The 21,366-nt window shown below is 37.6% G+C and overlaps 1 protein-coding gene across 2 annotated transcripts in view; it reads left to right on the top strand.

The window, feature by feature from the left end:
* Positions 1-205: 205 nt before the first annotated feature.
* Positions 206-21,366, top strand: part of FMN2 (formin 2) — a 163,755-nt gene continuing 142,594 nt past the window's right edge. For both annotated transcript variants that reach the window (XM_054162300.1, XM_054162301.1), the window contains exons 1-2: positions 206-1,972; positions 20,371-20,537. In XM_054162300.1, the coding sequence (XP_054018275.1) occupies positions 412-1,972; positions 20,371-20,537 (1,728 nt within the window). In that variant the 5' untranslated portion in view covers positions 206-411. The remainder of the gene's footprint in view (positions 1,973-20,370; positions 20,538-21,366) is intronic.

Consider the following 21,366-nt stretch of genomic DNA (forward strand, 5'->3'; position numbering starts at 1 on the left):
AAATTACGAGTTGTTTGATGACAAGCTGATCTTACAATGCAGGCAATAAAAACTGTGGAAAAAGAAGTGACTTTTATAAAGGAAACACTTTTCACAGAATCCTTCTCAAAGAAACGAGATTGCAGCAGAAGCCCAGAGAGCAGACGGCTCCGTGAACAGCAGCCATTGGAAGGAGCTGTCTGCAGCTCTCAGTGCTGTACTGAGCATGTCCCAGCGGAGAGCAGTGCAAGCGGCACATTATGCAAAAAGGCAGCTCTAGCAGATGGGAGAGAGGCACAGCAAGCATTTGCTTCACTTGCATCAGTACTGCTTGAAAACAAACCTGGATCGCTAGAGGAGATCTCGCCAGGAGGCCAAAGGAATGAAAACCGGGAGCATGGCTTGATTGCTGAAAGTGTACTGCAAAAAATCATGGGGAATCAAGATGGGAAGCTAAAGAAAAATACAGGTGATGTGCATGAAGGAGGAGAGGATGTCTCTGGGCCGAAGGATACAGATGGCACAAAGAAGGTATCGGGAAGCAGAAGGGGGCTGGGGAAACATGCAAAAGGAAGTGAATCTGGTAAGAAGAAGGGTAAGTCAGACTCTAAGGCCTCAGTGTTTTCAAATCTGAGGATCAGAAAAAATCTCTCCAAGGCTAAGGATGGGAACAGTAGTTCACGGGAGGATGTTTTGGAAAGCCAGGCCTTGCGGGGTGGAGAGCTGGACAATTCAATTGTTACCAAAACTCCAGATATAAGCATCTCTGCAGATGAAGGAGGTCTCTCTGACACAGATGTTGAGCATTTTGAAATCAGAAATGAAACTGTCCCAGCTGCTGCAGAGACACAGGATGGACAAAGAACCAGCTCTGGCTCTGATACAGATATATACAGTTTCCATTCAGCCACAGAACAAGAGGATTTGCTTTCTGATATCCAGCAAGCTATTAGACTGCAGCAGCAGCAGCAGGGGGCAATTAACATTGGAACTGAGGACCTTGTCACCAAAACAATGGGCCGTCACATGGCTAATTCGCAGGCAGCCCCCTTAGATTTTGAACGGTTTCTTTCAGTAACTACCACTGACAAAGAAAGGAGCCCAGACACTGAGGGGGCTTTTCCAGAGGTATCTGAAATTGCAGAAAACATTCCCGTCTCCTGTGCAACTGAACGTGAAGTGAAAGAAGTGGAAAATGGCACAGGCTCTCCTGGTAACCGTTTATTTGAAGCACAAGAACGTAAGCTATTGATTGAGGAACAGGAACAGCTCGTTGCTGGAGTGGATGCTGTAGCTAGTGAACTAAAAGATGATTTAAATAGAACTGTGGTAGAAAATGGGTCTCAGACATGCAGTTCCAAACAACCTTTTTCAACCTCAGTGGCAGATGCTGAGACTAAAATTGCTGAAGTGCAGGCTGTTGATTTGCAGGGATCAGTAACAGAGGATGCTGTTTCAGATGCAGGCCGTGATCATACTGCTGATACTCAGGAAGGGAAGAACACTGTATCAGCCAGTCAAGAGGACCTGCATAATGGTTTATCCACGGAAATTAAAAACGGCATTTTGTCCTCTGAGGGGACAGCAGGCAGTCCAATGCTTGGTTCCCGATGCTTTAAGCCCTATCTAATTAATCCTTGTTACATCAAAACCACAACAAGGCAGCTGAGTTCTCCCAACCATTCACCTTCTCCCTCTCCATCTCAGAGCCCACATTTTACAAGGAGGCAAGAATCCTTCCCCAAAAAAGAAAAAGTCTCAACCAAGAAGCAGCGGTCTGTTAGTTTGACAGGTTTATTTAGTCGTTCTGCAGACTGGACAGATGAGATAGCTAATCAGAATCGTGATATAACGCAGAAGGTGGGCTCTGCAGTCTACTTAGAGCACAAGGGGTTGAGAGAGAAATCTCAAACGGAAAGAGTGCCTTTGACTCATTCAAGAAAGTCCTCAGGGGTACAGGCTTCTACAGAGACATTTCCCAATGTATTTTCAGGTGAGTGACATATTTTAAGTGTTTGGGTTTTGGTCTTTTTTTTTCTCCCAGAGGGTCTTTGAAAATGTATTTTAAATACTTGCATTTGGTCCTTTGCATGTATTGTTGTCCCACCTTATGCTGACTGCTACAAAATCAAAGGCCTGATCTTGCAAAAACAATCACAGTTCATTAATTAGCATAGCTTCTCTATTCAGCGTCAGCCTGGCAGTACTGCCAGCAAAGGAAGTGCATAACTCTTTGAAGTTTTTCTTTCTGCTTTTTTCCTTTGTCTAAATCCTGTAGGAGAAGTCTGAATTTCTTAAATTATTCTTGTTGAAAAAAAAAAATGAGATGTGCACTGTTGTAGACAGACCAGCTCTTTGCATATATAGGTCTTTCAGATGTGAAGCTTTCTGTAACTGTGGCCCTGTTTGGGCTTTTCTTCTACTAGGCACAGTTCTGATGTACTGTAAATATTTGAGAGCTGCACCTGGTGTTAGACCGAGGCTGCAATGAGGTTTTGTTTAGTACAAAAAGGAAAAAGCCATGTATGCTTCCCCGCTTCAGAAGGGGGAAAGAGGAGATGAAAACAATGTTAATGACTTAAAAATGCAGTATAAAGTGGGTAAGAGAGGGGAAACTGTGGTTAGTACAATTTGGTAGCTGTGGTAGGCAGCTGCTCAGGCTGAAGTTTCTGTGTAAAGTTAATGTAGTCACAGAGAAGGCCTCTGACACATAGGAGGTATGTATACAGAGGAAACACAGCAACATAATCCATTTACTTTTCATTTAAGAAAAGTGTAGAGCTAAGAAAATGCAAAGAACATGCCTATTACAAGACTAAAACACTTTAACCTATAATCATGTTTATTTTGCATGGAGGTCTGTTGTAAATGAATGAGCACAGAAACCAAATGTACCCAAACTATCTGCAAAAAACTGCAATGAGAATTCTTTTGTGCTTTTATGAAAACAAAACCAAATAATGTAGCTTATGAAGGGAACAATGACATGATATAAAAATAACGAGTAAGAAAACAGTTAAGCTATCAACAACAGTTTTGCATTGAAAGACTATCTTCTTTTATTTAAAAAGTTATATAACATACCATCTACATTCATAGTTGCTTCCTTTGTGTACATTCTATTCTGATTTACAATCCAGTAACACTGGTGAATGAACCTGTCTCCAAACAGACATTAAAATTAGTGGCAATATTAACAATAAATTAGCAGCCAGTGTTAACTATATTTTCCTATTTCAAACCACAAGAATACTTTCATTCATCAGTAGTCTTGAACAGAAATGCCTGATTTTAGTCTTGAAAAATTAGAATTCAAGTTTTGAAGCCAGCCCCTTCTGAAGGACACCAGCCCCCTGTTAAGTGAGTTGACTCTCTTTTGGTATGTTTTAAGTGCCTTGCTCCTCTTTTCTTAGATTCAATTTCAGATATCTCTCTTCAAGGTTTTGCAATTTGAGGTGATCATCAGATTTATAGCTTTTTTTTTTCCACTATTGACAATTAACAGCTTATAAACAACTCGGAGCAAAATACAAATCCTTAAATTGCATCATCATTAAATAGACTTTCTTTATGGTGGTGTTATGATGGAAATATATTGTATGTGACAAAATGCAGTAACACGGAATTACTTTTTAGAGACCAGTTTTCCATTAAAAGGACTTTCTCACTTTTCCTCACAAGGTTTTGTTTCACTTATTCATAATTTTTTGTTTATTGTGTTTTCCCAACAACACTTTAGACTGTAATTGTGAAGGGACAAATTACCAATGCAACAGTAGTTCTCTCTCCTGTGAAAAATACAGTGACCCTTATTTGCATATACATACCAGCTGTCTTTACGGGCAGAGGACAATTATATCTTTCAGTTCATGCAGAAAAGCTTGGAATGAGGGAAGTGGAAATGCTATGATAACACTTAATCTCTTTTTGATCATTCTGATTTTTAAAAATCTATTTGCAAGCTGAAAATTATCAAGAACATAAAAATGGCAACTAGTGTACATAAAAAAAAAAAGGGAAATTAAACTTAACATAATTATTCCCACAGAGTGGCTGTCATTGCTGCAAGAGCAGAAAAGCCTCTTTATTTAAACTAGTCTGCACCACAAAAATTCAGGAAAAGAATTCCTTGTCATTTGAATATTGCTTTTGATAAATGTATTTTAATTGCATGCATCAGATGTATCAAGATGGGGATTACTATCAGGCTTTTAGAAATAGCATTGCCTACAGTTTTGGGTGGTTTGGGTTTTTTATAGAAATTGCCTATTTCTATTTTTAAAATTATCATATGCTTGCCTACAGCATTAAATCTCATCTTGCTGTGCAGTGACTGCAGGGTTGTTCTGTATTTCTAACTAGAATCAAATCAAATATTTCCCAGTGCTTTACTCTTCAGTTCTAATGACGGCAGGGTCTACGCAATGGCTGTCCTACTTTTGCACTTCGTTGTGGTTTGGCTCTGTGCCACTTGGTTTTTCACAATGATCCATATGAACTCTTCTAAGGCCATTTAAATATAAAATGCAGATGGAAGCCAACAACTGGAATGGTAGAGTCTTTGCATATTTTAGTTTTTGGTTTAGATAAGAAATAAATACAGTATTTAGAATTTGATATCTTGGCTAAGAACATGGTGTGGACAAATTTATGGTTGCTTTGTAATTCAGGCATCAGTTCTATTTCTCTTATGATGAAGACAGCTGCATTTGAAATTGCAGTGACAGTAATTACAAGTTCTAGATTACCTGATGCGCAGTGGAGCCATGGCTTTTATGTTTCATACCAGGAGGACAAGAGCAGAACCTGAATGAATAGGGTTGGCTCTCTCACTTTAGTATCTTGCTAGGAAACTGATGTTTCTGAACATCAGCAAAACTGAAACAGAGACGTTAATACATTTAGTAAAAAGGAGTTAATCTTTGAGTTAATTTGAAGTACAGAGTTTGTAGAGAAGCTAATGTTACGTAAACCAAATGAGAGTCCTGTCAGCTGCCCCAGATGGTAAATAAACTGGACTGAGACAAACTCATGCCCTTTCTAATCTCTGTTGGTTGGCTGTGATACACTTGTTGCATGTATCTTTCACACACATAATTTATATTTACATTTCTCTTCAGAGATTTTTTATTTCTCTTGCTCTAGCTGTAAGCACAAGACAAACAAGCAAAAAGTCTGGGTTACTATAGGACAAAACCTGAAGTCAGACCCATGCCTGCGTGCTCATGGCTGCTTTCTGGTTTCCACAGAGGACTGGCCTGCTTCTCATAAAAGGCCACTTTATTTCACTGTTCTAATGTCATCTGCACCCACTTGCCGTTCCAGTGCAGTGTCTGCAGGCATATACAAAGGTCTTAGTATAGACAAGTATGTGAAGACTTGAGAACAAGAGGATGGAAGTTTGTTTCTGGGACAAAATAGATCTTTTTAGACACATTTTTTTTTTTTCCCCATTGCTTCATGTGATGATACACACAATATTGATTTTTATCTATTGGCCTCCAGATGAGAGTACTTATTCTGCAACTGTTATTTAAGACTACTATTTCACTGATGATGTTTGTCAGCAGTAATACAAAAGTTTCTTTCATCAGATGATGGGGCAGTGCAGTCTCCTCTAACTAAAGGAACTGCCCAACAGCAAACTTTCATGTGATTTGCATGGTTTAGTTGATTAGGTGGTGTTGGATGATAGGTTGGACATGATGATCTTGAAGGTCTCTTCCAACCTGGTTTTGTTCTATTCTATTCTATTCTATTTGGAATCACATTCTAACACCACAGTGTTCCTAGTAAGCATTTGAAGGGAAATACCCTCCTCTTTTTGCCCAGTAAACCCAAAATTGTGGGTGGAGGGGACAAAGGGGAAGGGGGAAGGGGTGAAAAAGGCTGTAATGCTACACCCCAACAACAGTAAAATGTGTTTGAAAATGGGCTGCAATATGTTATTGAAAGGCTTCTGAGTGCTGGTAAGTTGCTTTAATGTTGCTGTGCCAGTATTGACTTCAGTGGAATCTGAGCAACATGAGTAACGTCACTGGAATGCAGTGCTGCCACAGGCTTGTTTTGATGGGGTCTCATGATTAATGCTTTGATCTTTATCTAGAACTTCATTGGGAATAGCAAGCTTTGGTCATGGGGTTGAGTGGCTGCATCTCTGAGGAGCAATCTCTTTCTGAGAAGCAGTCCTGTTGTAAGGTCTGACTGGCTGCCTGACCTGTGTCTGGGGCAGAAACTTGCTGTCCTGTTTTCCTGATGGTCTCTTTTGGGTTGCAAAAAGGGAAAGGAAAAGGGACAGATTATAGCTGGAGGTCTATGCAACTCTGCAGTATAAGATCCCTCACATATGGGACCTGGCTAGAACTGGTAGTTGGAGGACATTGTGCGTGTCAGTAACTTAGTTTCTGTGAAAAGAGCAGTGAATTCTTGCAGTCAGAGAATAGCTGTGTGGAATTCAATGTTGAATATGTTTTTTGCATCTAATTGTGGGGTGATTTTTTTAGTAATTATTTAATAGCTCAAAGAGGTGCTTTATATACATTTTATTAAAAACAGAAACCAAACCAGAACAAAACCACCAAACAAACTGAAAAAGAATACACTCTCCACCCCACCCCCATGTGTGTGTGGGTCTCTTCTTTGCAAAAATATACTCTGTTTCTTGAAGCAGGCCTCATAGGTATTTTTTACTCATGCTGTGGTGTATAAAGAAAAATAAACTTGGAATTGGAAAGCATCTCTAGCAATACTTTAGACTGCCTGTGTATAGAATCATAGAATGATCTGGGCTTGAAGGGACCACCAAAGGTCATCTAGTTTGACCTCCCTGTAGTCAGCAGGGACATCCCCAACTAGACCAGGTTGCCCATGGCCTCATTGAGTCTCACCTTGAATATCTCTAGCGAAGGCACTTAAACTACCTCCCTGGGCAACCCATTCCAGTGTTTCACCACCTTCATAGTAAAGAACTTGTTCCTAAAATCCAGTCTAAATCTGTTCTTCTCCAGCTTAAAGCCATTGCCCCTCATCCTGTCACTGCAGGCCCTTGCAAGCTGACTCTCCCCATCCTTCTTGCAGGCCCCCTTCAGGTACTGGAAGGCTGCTGTCAGGTCTCCCTGGAGCCTCTTTTTCTCCAGGCTGAACAACCCCAGCTCCCACAGCCTGTCCTTGTAGCGGAGGTGCTCTAACCCCCTGATAATTCTTGTGGTCCTCCTCTGGGCTGGTGCCATATATAAGGGATCAAGTTCTAATGTGAATCAGGGCAATATAAAAATGCAAATTTTACTTTGTTTGTGCTGTAGTTTATCCAAGATCAGGGCATGACCAAATGTGTTCCTTATAAACTACTTCTGCCAAAATGCCAACTTACATAAGGTACAGTGGTGATGAAGCATATATATGTAGTGGTTCTGTGACTGTGGCTTTCATTATTTTAAGGTACATTGAAAAATAATATTCTGTAGCAGTTAGAGGGAACATAACAGTTTCTGGAAGCCTTTATGCATACAGTTTTTCTGTATTACCCCTGTTTTTTGTTTTGTTTTTTTTTTTCTGTATTACCCCTTCGGGTAATAAGGTGAGCTGAAAAATGGGGAAAAGGGCAAAAGCAGTGAGAAGCTGTGAAAGGAAAGCAATGGAAAGATGGGAGGGTTTTGCATTGTGTCTTCTTCTTGCCGCCTCTTCATAAGATAATAGAAGGCCACTTCCATTTCATTAAGTGATTTTGAAGAGGCAGCAAAATGGATTCAGGAGCTGTGCTGCTATTATTTACTTTAAGAAGCCACAACCTCCTGCAATCATTACTACCTTGTAATTCATGTTTTAAAAAGTTAGGAACAATGAGAGATGATCTGTGTTACCTTGAGTAAAAAATTACTATTTCTGAAGTTATTTCCACATTGCTGCTGTCCAGAATAAGTTTTTCACATTAATGGAAATAGCTAGGCTTTCTGACCATGAATAGGAAGAGGGTTAAACTTTCTAATACAAACCCTTGCTTTATTCCCAGACAAATATAGAAAATGACTTCTTTCATCTATAGATGCATAGATGATAGAACCATTAAATCAGTCATAAGTTTTGCAACAGTAAGAAACAGTGGTTATGAGACTGCATTTGTGTGTAAATAACATCCCTTTTGTTGAAGTAAACCCTAAAATACATAAGAAATAAATGGAAATATATAAATACAGACGTACAAAAATGCTTAAGAATTTAATCTTCCTTGTGTCTTGACATATGTAGATAAACAGTGACGGGAAAGTCGACTCCTCAGTGGGATTTATCAGAGATGTTCTTACTTGTCAGTAAAGCTATAAATTGTGTAGTCTTATGATTTACATGAAATTTATCAGGGATGCCAGAGCTCTGGAGCTGGTATGGATTTGGAGCAGGAGGAAGCTTAGATAACTACACTTGAGCTAATTATATGAGGCAGCTTTCATTTTAGAATTTTATGTGGATATCTGTCTGAGATGTCCCTCGAAAATGCATAGTAAGTAGTGTACACCAAGGGGAAAATAACTCCTTTCCTCTTTCTTATGCTGGTAAGGAAAAAGGCACTGTGCAACAGAAGTCAGTAACTCTACGACATCTGCTAGCAGTCATGAAATGTGAAAATGTGGGTTTCATTATAAAAATGAGAAAAGCAAAACCAAACCAAAACACAAACAAACTAAAATAAACCACCAAACCCTCAAAGACCATTATGACACTATTATGTCCCACAGTCCAAGAAAATACAGTATGCTGAGAAATAGTTGAGTTCATACATCAATGAAAGAACAGGAAGATCAAGTTACAACAAGGTAGATGTGCTTAAGTTTTATTTAGACAAAGTGTAGAAAAATGTATTTACACAAGTATATAGGTGTCCATATATATGTTTTTATTTGGAATGTAGTTCTTTCCCTTTCTTCATCTTACCAGTTTCTGTTTACAGATACAAAGAAGAAAATATGTTTTAAATATATACTAGAAAGTCAGATGAGATTGACAGATATTGGGTGCACAGGTCCTGGAAAGAAAGCTAAGGCTTGCTGAAGCTCTAATGAGTAGGTTGGAAGATATTTGTATTTTGTGCCCCACTTTAGAGGCTTGCTAGTACAGTTCAGTTGTGTCTTGTGACCTGTGGGTACTTGAACAAATATTTGGATTAACTTCTAAGGTACACATGGGTCAGACTGCATTAAATGTCAAATGAGTAAACAAAACAAAACACCTCCCCCCCCAAAAAAAAACCAACAAAAAAACAACAAACCACCACAACCCACAACAAACCCAACAAACATTGGCAATGATAAAGAGTTACAAGATTTGGGTGTAAAGAACATTGTGTATCAGTTTGGACTGACAAAAGATGTTGTTAGTAATAGCTGCCCCAAAAGACATCAGAGGAGCTTCCTATTTTAACAAGCTAGACAGAGATAATTGTGGATTTCCAGCAGCCTGTGAGAACCTGGCACAGAATACAGCCTTCACATAGAAAATCACCACAGAAACCAAAAAGGTAAAGATAGGGAGAATTAAATACTTGCTGAGAAGAACTCAAGCACCTGGAAAACGCAGTATGAAAGTTGCCAATGATGCATATGCTGCCTAAAAGATTTGGTAGACAGACACATACAGATTCTCTTTCATCATAAACCGCTATAATTAGGAAAGCTTTAGCAATATAACCCTGCAATCTGCAATAATACTGTGTTAGAACCTGAAGAGTAATCATGATGACAGGAGGCATGCCTTATAATATTGTAGGAGGTTGCATCTTGTATATATTTTCAGAAAGGTATTTTGTATTCTGTGCCTCTGCTGTATCACAGCTGTGGAATTGTTTGTTAAAACCTTCTGCTTCTGAAAGATATTTTGTGACATACAAGATATATTCTTATTTTTCACTATATATGCACAGAGAAGGGCAACAAAGCCGGTGAGGGGTTTGGAGCACAAGCCCTGTGAGGAGAGGCTGAGGAAGCTGGGGTTGCTTAGCCTGGAGAAGAGGAGGCTCAGGGGAGAACTTACTGCTCTCTACAGCTGCCTGAAAGGAGGTTGTAGCCAGATGGTGGTTGGTCTCATCTTCCTGGGTGGCCAGCACCAGAACAAGAGGACACAGTCTTTAGCTGCACCAGGGAAGGTTTAGGCAGGATGTCAGGAAGAAGTTCTTTGTAGAAAGAGTGATTGCCCATTGGAATGGGCTGCCCAGCGAGGTGGTGGGGTCACCATCACTGGAGGTGTTTAGGAAGAGACTGGATGGGGTGCTTGGTGCCATGGTTTAGTTGGTTAGATAATGTTGGATGATAGGTTGGACTCAATGATCTCAAAGGTCTTTTCCAACCTGGTTAATTCTATTCTATTCTAATTAAATCAAGGTTTAATGTTTTGTCTCCTCCTGTTATACATCTGTCAAAATTTCAGGGAGCTTAATGTTCAAGTAAGGGATATGAAGTGCATTCAAAGACTTGTCAATTTGCAAGAATTCTGAAAGCATTTTCACAGGACATCACAAGTTTGGTTTGGTGTTTGGTTGGTTGGTTTTTTAATATTTTGAAGCTCTGGTGACAAATTATAATCTCATTTTTAGAGAAAATATTGTTGTTATTGCAAATTATCATATTGCAAATGATTTCTAATTAATTTTTACTGGAGCAACAAGCAAGGTGTTGGAGCAAATCTTGAAGGAGGAAATGATACGCTGTAATTTGCTATTTATTTGGTATATGGAAAAAAGGGTAAATTGAAATAAACCAAAATGTACATGGTTTTATCAAAGATCAGTGAGGCTATGTTAATAACTTCTGTGCAGGCAAGAATGGGAGGAATTGATCTGAGTGTCTGTACAAAATGGCAACATCGCAAAAACACTTACCCAAAGAAGAAAGTGATTTTTGAGAAGGGAGTCTGTTGTGTTAATTCACTGTCACCACAGAGAAACAACTTCATTTTGGACTATTTCTGCCTAGTGTTGTGATAGATGTTATCAGGCTATGGAAGTTTATTTCATAATTAATAGCAGAGCTGTATCAGGAGAGCCCCTGAGATGATTAGGGGACTGGCATGTCTACCTTAACAAGGAAATTATGAGAAAGATGAGTAGGTCTGCACTGGGGGCGATGAGGGTTTGTTGAAAACTATTAGTCTATAACATCCTTTCTGGGGTGACTTTTTACTTCATAAAGGCTGGGATGTTTCCTTGCTGCCTTTAGTTTTGGAAGATCCCATTTTGAAAATTTTCTGGACTTCTGCTTCAGGAGGAAGAATTCAATGGATGTTTTTCTGAGGTGCAAAGTTGCTCTGTGTGCACCATGGTGGCCCCAAGGGCAGCAGCAGGATTCTCTTGCCAGCAACAGATTGTGCCTTTGCTTCAAAAAGGGAGCATGCACACATGTATTCCTTGGCTTTTTTCTTTTGAATGTCTTGAACCCTGGAAACTCTTAGCAGTATGTGATTCTGTAACTGCTTTTTCCAGCTCAATGAGTTGAAATCTCAATGATATCATTATTCATGTCATCTTGCACAATCTGACAACTGTTTAAATGATCAGTGACAATTGTGGGGTAAAAAATAAGCAAGTAACTTTTTTTTTCTTTTTAACTTTGAGTTGCACAGAGGTTGATATACTGTGATTCCAACTTAGAGCAGTCAAGAGTTTTCATGGAAACATTTTACAGTCAAGAAGGGTGCTAAATTGGAATGGGCTGCCTGAGGAGGTGGTGGAGTCACCATCACTGGAGGTGTTCAGGAGGAGACTTGACAGGGTGCTTGGTTGCATGGTTTAGTTGATCAGGTGGTGTTGGACACGATGATCTTGAAGGTCTCCTCCAACCTGGTTTGGTTTTGTTCTATTCTGTTCTATACTATTCGACAAGGTGGTGTAAAAGGAGGGAGAATGAGATGCCAAGAGATTCAGACATCTTGCCAAAATAAGGTACAGTGTTTACTGTGATAATCAGGCACAGGACTGGCAGATATGAAATTAGTAATTGATAGTTTTATTCTAGTTGATGAGCCTATGTATGTTATCAATCCATCAATCAAAACATCATTTACTGGAATCTAATAAATATATATATTTCTGACTTTGAAATTTTATTGAACTGTGTCTAGGCAGACACAGAAACTGGAGGAGCAAGGGGACACAGTGCTGAGATATCTTTTTATTAATTCTGCTGTTTAGACAGACTTTCTGCTTATGACCTCTGAATTTAAGATGATATTTGGGTTCTGTTCATGCCAAGCATGTGAACAGAGCTAGGAAATCTGGAGACAGAATGTCAGAGAAGAAAGGATAATCTCTTCAGGCATTTTTCCGCATCCCTAAATTTAGTTATATTAGAAATACTAAAATATAAGCGTGTGTGTATATATATATATAAAATTTATATATAATATTGATAATATAATATACTCTACAAATATATAAACAAATCAATGTAGAACCTCTGGGGTTTTTCCCTTAGAAACATATTTACATACAAGCAGTGCATACAGATATTAGCTATTACACTGGTAAGAAGAAAAATGGGAAATATCTTTATGACAGAATTATAACAATTTCTACATAATCCAACACCTTGAGAGAGTTTGATATTTTTAAGGTTTATGTTGTCTGGAAATCAAACTTGTGACATATTTTATGTTTATTCAGAATAGAAGGATTGGAATATTTTTTCCCTTTTGTTTTTTTAAGGAAGCATGTTACTTGTGCAGGCCTGTTGTTTGGTGGATTTCCCATATTTTATGTAATAGTCTGTGAGAAAACTGTCACATAGTCTCAGGAAAGCAAAACCAACCCAACAAAATCCAAAAAAGCCTCACAGGATGAGAGATCTGGAACAATTTCCCAATCAAAATCAGAAGAGTATTAGAAATTCTGCAGTGAAAAGAACAATCTAATCTTGGAATATTGCGTGTAATCTCCCAGGTCAGCCATCAGGCAAGCAAGGGAGTAAATTAATTTGTTACATTTTAGCCCAAAGGCATATTTAATCTGCATTTATGTGGGATGCAAGCTTGTTATTTGAAAAGAAGAGGAGATGGCAATTTCTTATTGTGTTTCATTCCCCATATTCCATGTGCACCTTTGAAATTCTTTCTCAGTGGTGACATGTCACACATCCTGCCTAGGTTGAGTGGTACAGATTATCTAAAAAACTTGAAATTTGGAATTATTATGAAATGAAAGAGAAATTTTGAAGAAATGTAATAGTCTTAGTCCTTGAAGTGAAATTTTAGTCATTCATTGCTTTGTATTTTTGAGAAAATACATTAAACAGCAGAAAGGTGAAAGTGAAGTGTGTTTGCTTTTGCCCCTAGGAAATGGTTCAGCAAGCTTTTGCTGTGTAGCTTGGGAGAATATAATGAATAAGAAAAAATTGTACTGCAAAGTATTTAAGGAATTGCATGCAGTTGCAATTAATAGTTTATCTACAAATACGGAAATCTTTGCAGTAGTTCTGTCTCTTGGACATGTTTCTTATCTTCTGGCATTCTGGGAAATGTTTGGTGCTGCGTTATTCAGGCTTTTGGCCGGAAGATTGAGGCCTGTCTTACCTGTGACCTTAACAGTAGTATGTGTAGAAAAAGGCACCAAAAAAAATTCTAAACAAGGTATGATTTAAACTTCTATGGAGCATCAGTATACTTGAAGCAGAGTATTTCCTGACTCTTGAATGCTGTAGGAATTGTCTTTTCTTTTTTCCCTTCTGTTCTTGTTTTGAATTTATAGAATTATATTCATACTTGGAATCCTACAATTCTCTTTTTGTATTTTGCATGACTAATAGGAAACATTCTAAATAGAAATTCACCATTTTGTCCACTTTTTCTTCCTTTTCCTTATTCTCCATTCTACTGTCTTCCAAAAATAGAACAAGGCCTATGATACTTTGGGCTTCAAAGCTTATGAAATCTATTTGCTGTGTGAGCATTTCTGATCTCAGTAAAGAGGGGAAAAAAGGAGTAAACTGGGGAAAAGAAGGCAAGTGGATTTCAGCTCTTGAGGATGTATGCAGAACATGCTTGAGCCAAGGTAACCCTCAATGTGACTGAACAGGGCATTCAGGACTGGTGTTATACTAGGGGTTGACTGCATTAGGAAAAAAATAAATGTTAGGAAAATTAGGAAAAAAAATAAGTCTGTCTCCAGTCTGTGTAGGTTAAAATGTGCTGATGCAGCTACTGTGCTAATGGTGAAAGTGTAATTTAGTGCTCTGTCTGTTCAAAGAGAGAATTGTGGGGAGACTGGCAGAAGGTGGAGATTTTGCACTACAATTCATTTTGATCATTAGTCTCTACTTGTGCTCACTGACAGCTGTGCTCCAAGGCTTTTGCAAATATAGGGTAAGGAGGATAGCAGACCTATCTTTAAAGATGAATGTGAGGTTATAGCAGCATAATCCTCAGGCAAACATTACTGCAAGCTCTGCTCTAGTGCAGTGCCTTAGTGCATTCATGTCTGTGTTGTGGGTTTTTTTTCAGTATGGCTGTGACTGCTGTAGCTTTCTTGGTTTTCACTTCAATTCATGCCTCTTCTTCCTCTCAATAATTAAGCAAATACAAACCCAGCAATATGTTCATTATATTGTATAGGAATATATGAAAGTTGTGATAGACTACTGTGCTTCCTTCTAAAATAGGCAAGCTCTCCCATCCAAAGTGATTCACTGCTCAGGTCATGACAAAGTGGTTCGGATTATCAGTACTGATGGCCAAGGTCTGTAGCAGCTGTTGCCATATGGAAGTAGGCGTAATACACACAAACATACATCTCTCCAGGCCAAGGAAGAATCTGTGGCCATGTCAGGGTGATACTGAGTGATACTTTCATACTATATGAAAGTACTTTCATACTATATGAAAGTATACTATATATACTATATATATATATATATATATACACATATATATATATATATATATACATATATATATGTATATATATATACATATATATATACTATATATATATATATATATATACTATACTTTCATACTATATGAAAGTATAGTGTAGTATACTGTGTGTATACCTATGTGTATGTACACACCCCACATAGTTAATATTTTACAGTGTTCCATTATTATATGAAATAATGTTTGTAGAATGACTTTTTTGGGGGATAGGTTTCTTTTTCCCCCACCTTGCATTTGAGTAAGTATGATTGTTGTAAATCTAAAGTTGAAAATGATCATTCAAGAATACAATTATTCGCATTCCTCAAAAAGGATGATCATGTGAATGAAAACCATACTATAACCTGTGAATTTACATTGTGCAGGGAACTGCTCATGTGTTCTACAGATACGGTTTTGGTGAATAGTCTTATTCACATCTTGGTCATAGGGGTGAGATGAAGACCTGTAATCTTTGTCATACAGGGGTGAAAAAAATCATAGTGTTTCATCTTTATGGGAGTGGGAGGAAGTGGCCAATGTCATGGAAGTGGAGAATGTGGAATTTGGAAGCTGAGCCAGAAGACTTAAACTGAGCCATGGCAGTAAACATATTATAAAATATCCATGGAAGACCAGAGTATCTGATACTGCCAAACTTAACTTCATGTTTCCATTCTTTCAGTTAGTTAATGGTGTAATCATTTGCAAGGAAAAAAACCAAACCACCAAAACAAAAAACAAAGTCTTTTGGGATTTAGTAAGTCATTCTGAGCTGCTGAAAAATAACTTATGATCTCATGTTCATATTATATGCTGAAGGGTTTTGGCAAGATTTGATCTAAAGCTCATACCTAACTGCAGTTCTTCTCTAATTCAAAACTTCTTATGCATTCCATCTCTCACCAAATTAATACTTAGGGAAAATATAAGAATAGACTTCAGGAATTTCATTAGCTTTCTGGGAAGAAAAGGTTTTTTAACATATTAAAAAATGAGAATTTAATGTTTTAGGGGAAAATAAGGAGATTTGAGAGACCTTTATTCTTTACTATTTTCATGACATGCAAAGAAAGTTACTTATCATTGCATTTTAATGGTAGCATAAACAATCTGACAATTTAATAATTATGAAATAATTTCATTATTCCAGGTTATTTGCAACCATATTCACCTCTTGTAGGTGAGTTGCAAATATAAGGAAATTAATGATGGTTGAGGAATGTTGGTTTCTTGGTTTGTTTTTTTTTTTCCCTGCATTTCATTTATAAATCAAAGATGAAAAATTGTAGCTCAATCTTGCAGATGTAGCTGCCTGGAATTTAGCCTAAATATTAAATATGGCTGTGGTTATAGTTTTATGGATTAACAGACAGATTCAGGGCTTAGCATTGAACAGTCAATTTCATGCATATAGACAAAGTACTTTTAATTTGAATTAATTCCAAGTATGTGTAGTGCAGATAAAGTGCTGGAGAACCATTTCTTGTTTCAAACAGAAGTAGTTCAAAGCCTGCAATGTCCAGTGATGAGGTATTTTGCAGTACCTAAACAAAAATATAATCTTTATCTTACCATGAATCAAAATCATAAATGTTATTCTTGGTGCTTCACAAACATCTTTTGCTTTGACATCAGTACAGGAACAGGCAGGGTCAGAGGGCAGTGAGGCAGGGGCAGGCGAAGAACCAGCCTCCATAAATTGTGGAGGAATTCAGAGCTTGACTGCTTCCATTGTAGTAAAAACTGAAATTAGGTGAAAGACATATCACATGCCCTTAATGAGGGTGGAACTACTTGGTGAACAGTGCCTTTCAAAGGTTTTTCTTCCATATAAAATAATTTCATCTGTCGGGAAATACAGTACTCCAGTAATTTCTTGTCAAGCTATTTGCCATGATATTTGAAAAGTCCTGGCAGTCAGGTGAAGTCCCCGCTAACTGGAAGAAAGGAAACATTAAACCCATCCTAGGCTGCATCAAAAGATGAGCAGCCAGCAGATTGAGTGAGGTGATTTTGCCACTTTATTCTGCTCTGGTGAGACCTTACCTGGAGTACTGTGTTCAAGTCTGGAGCATTCTGCACAGGAGGGATGTGGACCTTATGGAGTGGATCTGGAGAAGGGCCATGAAAATGATCAGGGGGTTGGAGCACCTCTGCCATGAGGACAAGCTGAGGCAGCTGGGGCTGTTCAGCCTGGAGAGGAGAAGTCTCTGGGGAGACTTAATAACGACCTTCCAGTACCTAAAGGGGGCCTCCAAGAAGGATGGAGAGAGACTGTTTACAAAAGCCTGTGGTGATAAGGCAAGGGGCAATGACTTCAAACTGGAGAAGAGCGGATTTAGATTGGATGCTAGGAACAAGTTTTTTACCATGAGCATGGTGGAACACTGGAACAGGTTGCCCAGGGAGGTGGTTGGGGTCCCATCCCTGGAGATATTCAAGGTGATACTCAACAGGGCTCTGAGCAGCCTGACCTAGCTGAGGATGCCCCTGCTTACTGCAGAGGGAGTTGGACTAGATGACCTTTTGGAGGTCCCTTCCAACCCAGACCCTTCTATGATTCTGTGACTCCATTGGACAGTGCAGTATGGTTGGTGGTGTCTCAAGGAAAGGAGTGTCATTCTCAAGTGTTGGTACATTTTATTTAGTTGCTGTTTGTGGTTTTTTTGGGTTTTTTTACCTTCTCACTCCACTTTAAGGAAAATTTATATTGTCCTTTCAATAACTTTGGCTACTTTTTATATTTGATGGGTGGTTCTAACTTATGTAATGACCACTGAATTTGATGACCTAACGAGCTAGGGCTTATCAAAACTTCAGTGGCTTAACATTCTGCCTAGTATATGTTCTAAATGTGTAACTCCTTCATTGTTGATACAAAGATGTTTTTCATAGCTGTTTACAGTTCAGTTATTTCTTTATGCACAGAAAAATGAACTGTTTTCAGCTTGCATATGGTAAAATGTGCTAACTGAACTGGCAAAATGTATTTCTGTCACTCAGATTTCTGTGCTCTCAGATCCTCATAGCAAGCTACGTTAGAGCACAGTTTCATCTAAATATTATTACTCATATGTTGAGAACTTTTATTTATTATTCTATACATATTTGATTCAAATGACAGATTAATAATACTAGAGTTAAGCAACTTATTATTTTAGATTAAAAACCTACAGGTAATAGAAGTAAATATTTTACTACCCTGTTTATTCCAAAACTACCAATACATTGGAGAGAACACTTCAGGTTCAGATGGACAAAACTATACAAATAATGCAGAGAAGAGTGAGACAAATTAAGTTCTTTACAGTCTTTCAAAACATATATGCTTACTTTAGTATTCAGACAATATAAAATGTTTAGACAATGCTTAATGACTAAGCAATAACAACTGCACAAATTAAACTGAAACTGAATGACAGCTAAGATTCTGAACTAAGTATTCAATCTCGAGCAAGAATATGAAGAAATGCTATAAAAATTACCAAATTAATGGATAGATTAAGATAAACAAAGGGCTCATTTTCTATTTGCAGATTTTACATCTGTTAATCAGGTTAAAGTTCTGCTTCTGGCTGTGCAGGGGCAGCCCGTGTAAACATAAGAAGATTATTTACATGTTGAAACATCCAGACAGAAAAATAGATATATCAAGTCTGACATTCAAAAGATTGAATAGTGAACATAGCAGAAAAAAATGTGTGGTTTTCTTGCATAATCCTCTGTGTGTGTGTGTTTGTGTGTTCAGAGTGCTCTTCCTGTGGTGTTTGTTCTTTTTAATTTTGATGTTTCCTTCTGTGCACTTTAGAGCCTTAACTTCCCCATCCATCCTGAGTACTTGCAGTGTCTGTGATTCTGTGATTCTTTACTCAGTGACATAAGGTGATACTATGGTAACATGACGTGCGTTACCACAGAGATGCTTCCTATTGGTTCTCTGGTGCCAGTGTGAGGACAGTTTTGTACATTTCCACCACCACCCCCTGCCTCGCCTCTAAAACTTGCTTATATAGTTTGAACTCAGTATTTATAGAACTCAGTATTTCTAGCTAGGGAACTCCATTAGTTGCATAAGAGGGGGCAGTAGCTAGGGCAGTTTATTTTTAGTTATCTTTTACAGCACCGCTAAGCATTAGCAGCCACTACCCCAAAAGAAAAATCACTAAAACAATTCACAAAACCACCTGTTAGCAGACAGCTCACTATCTACACTTCACCTCCACAGTTTCATATCGTTGCTTTTCTTCACAAAGGAGATTGCTGTGTGTTGCTACAGATGTGGGTAAATTGATGGATAAGGGTCGTGATTTTTAACACAAGTAAGAAAGCCTGTCTCAAATTAATGAATGATTCTGAAAATTTAACAACCAAACTGTATCTTTAGCTAAATAGACGGATATGTTGAATAAGAGTTTTATGTTAGCATCATTCTATAGGTAGTAAAATCAAGGAACAGAGGAAAATCAGGAAATAACAAAACTTGTATAAGTTTATCCACTTGAATGGGCTGTATTGTGCCTATATAAAAAGCTAGGCAACTTGGACTAATCATTGAAAATTATCAGATCTTTAGATGTAGGGAGCAAAATCTTAGAAATAACTTCTAACATTTTATTGTATTGTTTATTTTAGTCTGTATTTGACTAGATGATACTTGGAGGTCCCTTCCAACTCAAACTAATCTATGATTCTATGAATTAAAAAACAAACAAAACCCAGAAACTTTGGGCTATACATCACTTCAATATCCTTTTTAAATTTCATCCAGATGTTTATAACTTATTCCTTCTTTCATGCTCTGGTGAGATAATGAAGAAAAAACCTTGATCACAAAATCTAACCCAACAATAGGAATAAGTCTCTTCTTGCTCTTAAAAAGTTTTACTTCTCTGAACAGCTTCTTGTGGCAATGCATTTTAGTTTGGAGCACTCTGCAATTAAATGCCATTTTAAACACTATACATATTGGAGCTTTTGGCTATTATTCTGCTTTTTGCTGTTATTCTTTTATTAAGAGTTTCTGCAAAGAAATAGAGCACAACTTCTTAAAAATTATCATCATTTTATCATTCAAAAAACAAAGACTCGTTCCAAGATTTGGGAGACTTGATTCTGTAATAATTTGCTGTGACACCCTTGTTAAAAACGTATTTTCTCAATAGTATGTCAGTTTTCCCATCAGGAGAATTGTGTAATATAAAGCAGAAAGAGATTGATGTTACAATAGCATCTCATGCTTTTCATTCCTACTCCCCAGTGCAGTCAACGCAATGTGTACTTTTTTCAAATATCTTATTTAGGTACATAACCATTCAAAATATTATATAATAACATTTTATATTAAAGGCTTATGAGATACAGCTGTCAAAGATTTTTATTTTTTTAATTTCATGTTTTAAATTTCTAATAGTTGAGGCTTTCTATATGTATTGCAGTGCCTTAATCTGTGTTCTGTAGACAGCTACAAATTCTTATGGATCTGTTTCATCACCTTGACAGGACGAACTCTGCTGGAAAAGCTCTTCAGCCAGCAGGAAAATGCACCACAAGAAGAAGCAGAAAAGCTATGTTCTCGCATTATTGCAATGGGTCTTTTGCTTCCATTCACTGACTGCTTCAGAGAACCATGTAATCAGAGTGCTCAGCAAAGCACACCCACATTTGATGTAAGTACTGAAACATTTTAAAAGGTTTAATTTCTTAACTTTTAAACTTGTATCTTAGTCTTCTATAGTGGTTTTTATCTGTTGCTTTCATTAAGTCTATTTCTTTGAAGCAAAGTTCTTTATAGGACTACTAACATTTCAATCCTGTAGCTGCTTCACCAAAAATATAAATTAAAGGAACAACAGAAAACAGCATGTCATGAAACTTTACAGAATCCAAATGTGATGCCTGCACTAGATAATTTTTTTTTTTTTCCCCCGAAAAGACTTTTGATACAAAATAGTGGAGGGATCTGTGCAGATTTGCTGGCATTCCAGCTGCAGTGGTATCTGTGCCTTTGGGATATCTGGTCAGAATGTTTTATTGGTGGTGTTTGCATAGAGTTACAAAACCATTGTGTCAACATCACTTAACATACTTTTCCTTCCTCTTGGATAATGAATTCAACATTAGATTGTCTTTCTATTGTATGATACTGTACAACCCATAAAGTTTTACAGTCTGCTTATTTTTATGATCTTTGTCATTAAGTTTTATCTTTGACATTTATTTGTATTGATTTATGTGACCGAAGATAATCAGGTTTTTTTCTATTGACTTATTAACTTCAAAATAATGTGCAAATATTAAATCTAATTAATAACTTACTGGAACAGTTATCATCCCTATTCGACAGGTCAAGCTGAAGCTTGGATAGAAATACTCAAAAAATGATTGGCATAGACATGAGATAACATCAGTCTTTTTAACTCTTTCGATCTTTTTCATCTTTTGTCAAGAACTATTTCACACAACCAGTGAAGAGAAAATAGGTAGAATAAATTTGTC

This window comes from Dryobates pubescens, chromosome 6, assembly GCF_014839835.1.
Source record: "Dryobates pubescens isolate bDryPub1 chromosome 6, bDryPub1.pri, whole genome shotgun sequence".
Lineage (NCBI taxonomy): Eukaryota > Metazoa > Chordata > Aves > Piciformes > Picidae > Dryobates > Dryobates pubescens.